We start from the raw sequence: 10,974 nt of genomic DNA on the forward strand, positions 1-10,974 counted from the left end.
TATTACATGTTAATAACTTGATTGGAATTATAACCTTGAGTTGACAGTTTGATACTTTGAAAATTTTGAGCCAGCCCTACCCCCAAGGGCTGTAGGGTGGGGCTCAAGGGAGTCAGTGTGCTAAAATTTCTTCATTTTCCTTGTTTAGAATCAGAGGTGCTAGTTTCAAATCCTTTTTAGTCTGAAATCTGTATGCTTGATATTGAATAAGGTGGTTTTATTGTTTTTTGTCACTTTGAATAATATTTCTGTTCATGTTAAAAACAAAATCAACTCTCGATCTGTATAAATATATCAGGTGACCGTTAAGGCCCATGGGCCTCTTGTTAAGTTATACAGTAATGAAAGAGGTTGATGTTGAAGCAGGTTTTGATGTTTTTAAGTTCATACAGTAATGATAGAGGTTGATATTGAAGCAGTTTTTGATGTTTTTAGCTGATACAGTAATGATGGAGGTTGATGTTGAAGCAGGTTCTGATGTTTTAAGTTCATACAATCATGATAGAGGTTGATGTTGAAGCAGGTTTTGATGTTTTTAGCTGATACAGTAATGATGGAGGTTGATGTTGAAGCAGGTTCTGATGTTTTAAGTTCATACAATCATGATAGAGGTTGATGTTGAAGCAGGTTTCGATGATTTAAGTTCATCCAGTAATGATGGAGGTTGATGTTAAAGCGGGTTTTGATGTTTTAAGTTCATACAATAATGATAGAGGGTGATGTTGAAGCAAGTTTTGATGTTTTAAGTTCATACAGTAATGATGGAGGTCGATGTTGAACCGGGTTTTGATGTTTTAAGGTCATACGGTAATGATGGAGGGTTATGTTGAAGCAAGTTTTTATGTTTTAAGTTCATACAGAAATGATAGAGGTTGATATTGAAGCAGGTTTCACACTAAACATACAGTAATGATAGAGGTTGATGTTGAAGCAGGGTTTGATGTTTTAAGTTCATACAGTAATGATGGAGGTCGATGTTGAACCGGGTTTTGATGTTTTAAGTTCATACAGTAAGGATGGAGGTTGATGTTGAAGCAGGTTCTGATGTTTTACGTTCATACAATCATGATAGAGGTTGATGTTGAAGCAGGTTTTGATGTTTTAAGTTCATACAATAATGATAGAGGGTGATGTTGAAGCAAGTTTTGATGTTTTAAGTTCATACAGTAATGATAGCGGTTGATGTTGAAGCTGGGTTTGATGTTTTAAGTTCATACAGTAATGATAGCGGTTGATGTTGAAGCTGGGTTTGATGTTTTAAGTTCATACAGTAATGATGGAGGTTTATGTTGAAGCAAGTTTTTATGTTTTAAGTTCATACAGAAATGATAGAGGTTGATATTGAAGCAGGTTTTGATGTTTTTAGCTGATACAGTAATGATGGAGGTTGATGTTGAAGCGGGTTTTGATGTTTTAAGTTCATACAATAATGATAGAGGGTGATGTTGAAGCAAGTTTTGATGTTTTAAGTTCATACAGTAATGATGGAGGTTTATGTTGAAGCAAGTTTTTATGTTTTAAGTTCATACAGTAATGATAGAGGTTGATGTTGAAGCAGGTTTTGATGTTTTTAAGTTCATACAGTAATGATAGAGGTTGATGTTGAAGCTGGTTTTGATGTTTTAAGTTCATACAGTAAGGATGGAGGTTGATGTTGAAGCAGGTTCTGATGTTTTAAGTTCATACAGTCATGATAGAGGTTGATGTTGAAGCAGGTTTCGATGATTTAAGTTCATCCAGTAATGATGGAGGTTGATGTTAAAGCGGGTTTTGATGTTTTAAGTTCATACAATAATGATAGAGGGTGATGTTGAAGCAAGTTTTGATGTTTTAAGTTCATACAGTAATGATAGAGGTTGATATTGAAGCAGGTTTCACACTAAACATACAGTAATGATAGAGGTTGATGTTGAAGCTGGTTTTGATGTTTTATGTTCATACAGTAATGATAGAGGTTGATGTTGAAGCAGGTTTTGATGTTTTAAGCTGATACATACTAAACATACAGTAAGGATGGAGGCGTAGAAAAGGTGAAAATATGAATGAATCTATACAGGAAAGAATTTTTACCTGAAAAAGCCTTATCACAGTATTCACAATTTCAGATTCCGACTACGGTAAGTGAATGTTGACCCCAGGTCATGATGATCTGATTCAGGCATTTTGTCGGTCACATAATTGGATTCCATTGGTATTTTGTTGAATATTTTTAGGATTATTTGATTTTTCTTCCGTTGCAGCTCCTTTTTTTAGGAGCATCTCAGTTAGTGACAAGTTTTTAAACAAGTGAAGTTTCTTTGTTTTATCTAGTCACTACATGTTGAAGTGTGAGAAGTGTTTTCCTGTCTGACACACCAACTTTTAGAGGAGAGTGAAGTAGAGAATCAATGGAAACCAAACAGGAAGTAACTGGCTTCATGCTGTTCATCCAGCAACGCTTATCAACCAAACTGTAAATTTAAATAGTTTCACTTAACTATTTTGTGGTGAAAGGGGAAAATATATACATGTAATGTATTTAATTAAAAAGTCTTAAAGATATCTTTATATGGCGTATTATACTTATAATAAATTACTTTATTGTAAAAGGATGGCTTTACTTCCTTTTGAATTATGACAACCTGCCTACTACTCAATTACACACACATCGCTACAGTTACAACTCGGTCCTTATTGTTGAGGTCAAGTTATTGTGCAAAAACCATCAACCTAACAAAGCACGATATACTTATTAGTAATGCATGGAGTTTGCTTTATATCTACAAACTTAGCCAAAGTAAGTCTTTGTATATTGCTTGCCAAGTCTCATCGAAATTGACAAATATTTGAGCAAATTTTCGTGCAGAAAACTCAAGTGTGGATGGACAGACGCAACCAAAACCATAACAACACATTCTAATGCAATGGAGAGTGAGATCAAACATCTACTAGTAGCATGTTCAGTAAGGTTCAGCATACCCGCGTTAATGGATTCCTTAGTGCAATTCACTACTCCAGCCATACACAGAATCAAATGGGGATCTCAGTAACTTTAACCAGTTTACAGGTTACAGCCAATCTAGTGGGTCGTTATCAAAGCCTTCTGTCAAAATTTTGACTGGTGATCAATCCTTACATTTCGAAAGAAAAATATTCCTGTGCAGAATCCATGTTTAGAAGTGTTACAGTAAAGAAGAGTTCCTCAAGGAAAGATGTTATCAAAAGCCACTAACTTCCTATGTACTTGGTTGTATCAAAACATTTCTCATAATTGAGGTGTAGGGGTTGTTTTTATGTGTACGAGAAGAATTCTTACAACTTGAACAGTCAGCAGTACATTAATATAATATATATGCATGATTTCCATAATACTGTTCTTCAAATAAATTTCCCTGCTTTTTGAGCATTTGGTTCTTACATAAAAATCATGATGTGAAAGATGACTGGAAGCCTACCTGTGGACACTCTCCACACAGCACCTCATGTGGTACCGCCGGCACCACCGCCGATTCTTCCCCTTCATGGCCTTGCTGACCTTGCGTGTCCTCTGTTCACACCTGTCCCATGTGTCCCCAGTGACCAGCCCTACACCGTACTCTTTACCCTGCTGGCAACACTCCAGCTCAACCTGGGCCCTCAGCAACTTTTTCTTCAGACCTACAGATGTAACATACAGATAAGTCTACTTAAACCCAAAGTTACAGGTAAGTCTACTAAAACTCAAAGTTACAGGCAAGTCTACTCAAACCCAAAATTACAGGTAAGTCTACTTAAACCCAAAGGTACAGGTAAGTCCACTTAAACCCAAAGTAACGAGCAAGTCTACTCAAACCCAAAATTACAGGTAGGTTTACTTAAACCCAAAGGTACAGGTAAGTTCACTTAAACCCAAAGTTACAGGCAAGTCTACTCAAACCCAAAAGGTACAGGTAAGTCTACTTAAACCCAAAGTTACAGGTAAGTCTACTTAAACTCAAAGTTACAGGTAAGTCTACATAAACCAAAAGTTACAGGTAAGTCTACTTAAACCCAAAGGTACAGGTAAGTCTACTTAAACCAAAAGGTACAGGTAAGTCTAACTAAACCCAAAGTTACAGGTAAGTTGATTCAAACTTACAGATATGTTTACTTAAACCAAAAGTTCAAGGCAAGTCTGGTCAAACCCAAATTACTGGATCAGTTTACTCAAACTCAAAAATCTGGGAAAATTGTATTGAAACCTTCATTTATAGACAAGTCTATTCAAAGTCAAATTTGCAGGTAAGTCAACTCAAACTCAAAGCTTAGACAAACTTCGTTTACAATTCAAATAGTTTACTCAAACCTAAATTTACAGCTTAGTCTGCTGAACCCATGCACCATGAATAGTTTCGGATGGATGTTGCTACAGAGACCATTACAAGTTTTGGATTACCTGTGGTGGTCTGTGTGAGTGACTGAGTCTGAGGTGTAGGAACCATTTCCCCCAGATCTTCTTTAGGGGGACTCTGCAGAGGGGATACCTCCTGGGTGACAGGTTGGTATCCCTGCAGGTTGGTTTTGTGACTTGGCAAATCTGGCATCTTTTCAGGCTCCTTATGAAAATTTGATGCTAATGTAGGGATCTTATCAGCTGCTACGTCCTTGTTTTCTGGCTCCAACTCCTCAGGATATGTATTTAACTGAACAAGCTAAAACAGAAGTAAAACCACCAGTTTTAAATAATGTCTCGATAGTCATACATGTACCATGCTATCCTGATTATATCAGATCCCTGTACTTAAAAAAAGTTATCTTGATCTTCAATGGATTGCTTAGACATTGACAATGTACCAAGACAGAAGCACAATGATTTAGAATCTGTACCTCTTCACTCAACCTGTTGGGATAATCCTCTAAGTCATTTACAGGGTCAGATTCGTCAAGGACATTTACACCTGTCACCATGGCAACATCTGTGTGTACATCACTCTGGGGTGGAACACCTTCACCCTGGTGCCCCATAGCAAAACAATCGTAGCGGCGTTCACCTGGAATTGGGGATGGTTTTTACTCATTTGGACAAAGGGGACAAGCCCCATATACATGACAATCATGGATTAGATAAAAGCCAGTTCATAGGTATTCATAAATGAAAGATTATTTGCTAGAAAGTACAAATAAAGATACAATTTGTAATAAGAATGTTTCATTAAAAGCAATTCCAACTTTGGAAAGAGAAAAGGGAAAACCTTACCTAGTCGCCAGCAACAGTTGTCACGCCGCTCAGTCATGTAGGCTTTACTACGAACACTGAAGGGCATGTGTAGAGTGTTGGCACACAGGCGATCGATACGGCGACGGCGAATATCTCCCAGACAATCGCTCTTATCAGTACCTGTCTGTGTATTAACAACAGTCGGTGTATCAGTACAGGGTTTTAGTCCTGGCATATATAATTATATAATATATTTCACTCATTAAGTCATAGTTAAAACATGAATTGTTTAGGGTGGGGTTAGGAGTATCGTGAGCTGAGAGTAGAAACCCTGGGTAGTCTTAGGATTATTGACTATTACCAGTGTTTGCTAATCAAAACTCAACAACTGTGTTTCAGGAAAATAAACAAATGCTTGACATTACTGAGAATTAAACCACCATCCAGTACAAACATTGTTAGTAAGACTGTAAGTGCACACATGCATATGGACAAAACTTCAGTCTAAGAAATGTTTTAGTGCTCACGTTGATCCATATTATTTATCCATATTTAAGTCTTGACCTCTTTCGATACCTTTGTTATTTCCCTAGAGTGTTTGACCTCTTTCATTACCTTTGTTATTTCCCTAGAGTGTTTGACCTCTTTCGTTACCTTTGTTATTTCCCTAGAGTGTTTGACCTCTTTCGTTACCTTTGTTATTTCCCTAGAGTGTTTGACCTCTTTCGTTACCTTTGTTATTTCCCTAGAGTGTTTGACCTCTTTCGTTACCTTTGTTATTTCCCTAGAGTGTTTGACCTCTTTCGTTACCTTTGTTATTTCCCTAGAGTGTTTGACCTCTTTCGTTACCTTTGTTATTTCCCTAGAGTGTTTGACCTCTTTCGTTACCTTTGTTATTTCCCTAGAGTGTTTGACCTCTTTCGTTACCTTTGTTATTTCCCTAGAGTGTTTGACCTCTTTCGTTACCTTTGTTATTTCCCTAGAGTGTTTGACCTCTTTCGTTACCTTTGTTATTTCCCTAGAGTGTTTGACCTCTTTCGTTACCTTTGTTATTTCCCTAGAGTGTTTGACCTCTTTCGTTACCTTTGTTATTTCCCTAGAGTGTTTGACCTCTTTCGTTACCTTTGTTATTTCCCTAGAGTGTTTGACCTCTTTCGTTACCTTTGTTATTTCCCTAGAGTGTTTGACCTCTTTCGTTACCTTTGTTATTTCCCTAGAGTGTTTGACCTCTTTCGTTACCTTTGTTATTTCCCTAGAGTGTTTGACCTCTTTCGTTACCTTTGTTATTTCCCTAGAGTGTTTGACCTCTTTCGTTACCTTTGTTATTTCCCTAGAGTGTTTGACCTCTTTCGTTACCTTTGTTATTTCCCTAGAGTGTTTGACCTCTTTCGTTACCTTTGTTATTTCCCTAGAGTGTTTGACCTCTTTCGTTACCTTTGTTATTTCCCTAGAGTGTTTGACCTCTTTCGTTACCTTTGTTATTTCCCTAGAGTGTTTGACCTCTTTCGTTACCTTTGTTACTTCCCTAGAGTGTTTGACCTCTTTCGTTACCTTTGTTACTTCCCTAGAGTGTTTGACCTCTTTCGTTACCTTTGTTATTTCCCTAGAGTGTTTGACCTCTTTCGTTACCTTTGTTACTTCCCTAGAGTGTTTGACCTCTTTCATTACCTTTGTTACTTCCCTAGAGTGTTTGACCTCTTTCGTTACCTTTGTTATTTCCCTAGAGTGTTTGACCTCTTCAGTGTGTCGGGTTAGTTTCCTAGATAGTAATTGATCTGTGTAACGTAGGAGACTCACCAGTATACAACACTGTTGAACCTGGTATACACGTTGACGAAGTGAGATTTGAAGAGCGTCCCGCTCCAGAACAGTCATCAGGTTGAGGTCCATCTTCCTTCTCTGTAAGAAGTGGCCTTCGTTGGCAATCTGGTCATCTGAACTACTGACCATGTGGCAAAGCAAGTTCTCACGCTCAGAGTGACTTATCTACAAATATGAAATGAGCAATATCCAGTATTTCATCAACAAGATATCTGTGTTAACTTTTAGAAAGTCTTTGTAGACCAATGCATTTCTTACTCCAACCGAACCACCAAAGTACCTTAAAACCACTGGGGTCATTGGAGGTCAATTCACTAGTTTCTTGGTCACTTTTGTAATTAAACTGCATATTGCTACACAATTTAAAAGTTACATTTTTTCTCACAACTTAACAGTTACATTGGAGAAAAAACTGGTGATGATGTGTGATTGAAGGGAACCAGAATACAAACCTTGGATATTATTGTGGACATGTGGCGTCGACACACTCGCTTGGTCAGGTACCCATCAATAACATTCTCATTATCCAGGTAAAAGATGTTGTCAGCGGACTTAACGCGAGCCCTGTAAAGAGTATTTCATCAGTACATGTATTGCAGTATCACCACACCTGAAGTGAGAATTATAATCTAAATATTGTCAACTTTCTTCTTTTCTCAAACTGTGTATGGCTGTGTTGAAGCATGCTGTTTATAAACAGGCGATGGTATGTTATCTGATACAGATAAGTATATCACATCTAACAACAATAAAGGTAAGAAGAACAGGTAATCATAATATTTACCGGAGGTTGACACAGCCACAGGTGGGTGCAGTCCACTGGAATGTGAATGTGTGTTCAAACTCTCGTGTGTTCTTGAGCACCATGTGGTCACATCCCTGGGGCTGGTAGTAATACTGGGATAAGATGCTGAAGTTTCCATGTTGGCAGGTTCTGCTTTCAGACGACACTGAGAGCAAAACATCACCAAAGGTTTGACTTGGGTCCTGGGCACGAATGTAGACTGAAACAAAGTTATATGTGATCCATCATTTACACATATTCAAAGATATCAGAAAGTCAGGATATCATTTGCAAACAAGTGTATTTCCACATAACTACAAAAGCTTGTAAACAAAACTATTTTTTTGAGGAAACTATATCTATCTCAGTTTCTACCTATTATCCAATGTAAATCTGTGTCCAGCACATTGACACCAGCGATTATGGGAAACAATAGGCCCAGAGGGCCTGTATCGCCGACTTGGATATCCATGCAATGATGGCAATATTTTAATTAAAAGTAATATGGCAAAGTTAGCTTTTGTATTTATTGTTATAGAGTGGGGATCACACACAAAAATTCCATGTTATGAATAGGGACTAATTCCCTTTTCAAATAAGCAGTTAAGGAGGAGAAGTCGTTTGAAGAAATTGTAGACGGACGTCGCGGTATGTCATAAGTTTACACCTTGGTCGACATAAAAACTCCTGGCTATGTGTAAGGTTGGTATTACTCCTAGCTATGTGTAAGGTTGGCATTACTCCTAGCTATGTGTAAGGTAGGTATTACTCCTGGCTATGTGTAAGGTTGGCATTACTCCTGGCTATGTGTAAGGTAGGTATTACTCCTGGCTATGTGTAAGGTAGGTATTACTCCTGGCTATGTGTAAGGTTGGTATTACTCCTGGATATGTGTAAGGTTGGTATTACATGTGTTTGTCTACCATTTATTTCGGACAGGAGCATATAATAGTACTTACTTGTGTAGGTGTGACCGGGCACATAACCACTCCTTTTGTGTTGTAAGTCTAGTCGGTACCTAGGTTTTTCCTCATGTATTACATTCAAATGTCGTAAACCACCTGATGGAAGTCCGGTGGAGGGACACTGTCCAGTCTGCCCGGGGTCCCGGGAAGGTCGCGCATGTATTAGCCCTGCAAATTCACCAATGTTATTGTTATTTAATAACTTTTTCAATATGAAACATGACTAGAATTATAGTAGGTACAAAACATTCAGTATAATCTGTACACTAAAAAAGAAACGAAGATCTAAAATTGACGTTTGCTTTCCAGAGGAGGAAATGATTGTGATAAAAATGGGAATTAATTTATCAAAAATTGCTACAATTTCAAATGCAAATAATATTTAGGCGCGGAATTTAATTTTAAAACAACGAATTTTGATCGAGAAACCCGTTCCTTAAGGCGTCCCCAGATAAAATATAACATATAAAAATCCTAACAACTTCACCATAAAAAGTATATCACAATCGTGTTTGTTATACTGGGATCTATAAAATGAAACAAAACCAGAGAGACGCAAGATGGAAAAGGAAGGACATTGTAAAGAATGGGTTCCATAACAGCAGACACGTATATTACATGTAATAATATACACGTCTCGATAACAAAATTCAAGTTCAGGTTCATTTAATAGTTTAGATTTTCTACTGAAATAGAATGACTCTCGATTGAATGTATGAAGGAAACTATCTGGATATATTTATGAAGCCAACAAGATAAGATCTTTACAGTTTTCATTCTCTGAATACTTTTAAAGCAAATAAGATAAATAAAATGTTGAAACTTTGAATTATAGGCGATTTATTGTGTAAATCCGTAGATGTCCAACAAGATACAAGTATGGAATTGTTTCATGTGATGGTACTGACCAATTACGGGCCGCGTGGTCAACACGTGGCAGGGATTGGCGGGAATTGTGAACAGAACATTCCAAGAGTACAGAGTATTGTTAAAAAACTATAATTAATCAGCAGCAGAAAATTGATTTCATTTTCTATTTGACTGCCAAACACATTTTGATGTGATGAATAGTAAACACAATCCAATTGTTCTTTGATCATAACGTTTTGTTGGGTAAAAAAGGAGAAACAGTTCATTTATATAAACATGTATGTTTATGTACGTAGTCCTATTGATTGAAGTATCTATTTTAAGATCGTTCTTCTAAAACATTTCAATGTTTATCAACTGAAAAAATAGCACATCCCGGGGTAGAACTATCGTGTTTGCAGCCTGTTTAAATTCTGAATGGGTTTGTGACGAATCCTCTGCAATTCATAGCACAGTATAGTACGCAAGGACGCGTGTGTACCTTTAAAGTGTGGTAATGCCAAATATTGATAACACTGCATCATACAACAACTGGCCTTCTAGGATTCATCGGTGATGCTAGTGGCCGAAAATGTGACAAAGATATGTGTGTCGTTTTACTGATAGATATGGGTCGATATATAACACCTCCCTGTGATAACATATGTGTCGGCTGTTTACTCGATATGATATAGCATGATATAGGGTTAACAACTGAAATGTTACAGAAACCTGTGTAATTAAAGCAGACTGACAATATACTCTTCTGGACGTTTTAAGGTAAACATGAGTATTTGTTAACCCGAGAAAGGTAATATCACAGAGGCCGAAAGCAACATTAAATATAGAATGTTACGTACCTTGTTTGGCCAGCTGAATTACCAAAAGTAGCAGAATCCTTCCCAACATCGGTGGTATGGCAGTCCTTAACGTGGTTCAGCGTAAATATCAGCTGAGAATGCTTTCCCAGGGGTGCGCGGGCTTATATACCAGGGAGGTCACGCCACGATGGAGCGCGTGCAACACTCATGTATACACTGTCAAGCGAATCTTCCTATAAAATACTAAATCACAATATGTCCTTTCTCTAAAAACAAATTTTAATACTTGAAAATTTGTTTTAATATTTTATACTTTTTGTAGCAGTTGTGCGTGCTTTTGATATTGGTTTTGCTTTTCTAAATTTTGTTTAAACATTGAATTAAAAGCCCGTCACTTATGATCGCCTCGTGGGGCCACTGTTATGATACAGTTATGCGACCGTCCATTGTGCACTCCCTTTTACTTGTAAACCCTGATATCTAGGGCGAGTTAATCCAAAACTCAATTGTCCGAGTACGGGCCGGTCCTCTATTGTAACCGATATAATGTACGTAAATACCTGTTTGGTTTTAGGATGA

General features: G+C 37.4%; 1 protein-coding gene across 1 annotated transcript in view; it reads right to left on the reverse strand.

Moving 5' to 3' along the window:
* LOC110461643 overlaps positions 1-10,515 on the reverse strand; it is a 14,584-nt gene extending 4,069 nt beyond the window's left edge. Inside the window, exons 1-9 of the mRNA XM_021515199.1 lie at positions 10,435-10,515; positions 8,720-8,893; positions 7,761-7,980; positions 7,429-7,540; positions 6,953-7,141; positions 5,195-5,339; positions 4,825-4,988; positions 4,394-4,649; positions 3,435-3,636 (exon numbers count right to left, since the gene is read on the reverse strand). Coding sequence (XP_021370874.1) covers positions 3,435-3,636; positions 4,394-4,649; positions 4,825-4,988; positions 5,195-5,339; positions 6,953-7,141; positions 7,429-7,540; positions 7,761-7,980; positions 8,720-8,893; positions 10,435-10,483 — 1,511 coding nt within the window. The 5' untranslated portion in view covers positions 10,484-10,515. The remainder of the gene's footprint in view (positions 1-3,434; positions 3,637-4,393; positions 4,650-4,824; positions 4,989-5,194; positions 5,340-6,952; positions 7,142-7,428; positions 7,541-7,760; positions 7,981-8,719; positions 8,894-10,434) is intronic.
* Between the last annotated feature and the right edge of the window lie 459 nt (positions 10,516-10,974).

The sequence above is a fragment of the Mizuhopecten yessoensis genome, unplaced genomic scaffold (genome assembly GCF_002113885.1).
Source record: "Mizuhopecten yessoensis strain PY_sf001 unplaced genomic scaffold, ASM211388v2 scaffold10643, whole genome shotgun sequence".
Lineage (NCBI taxonomy): Eukaryota > Metazoa > Mollusca > Bivalvia > Pectinida > Pectinidae > Mizuhopecten > Mizuhopecten yessoensis.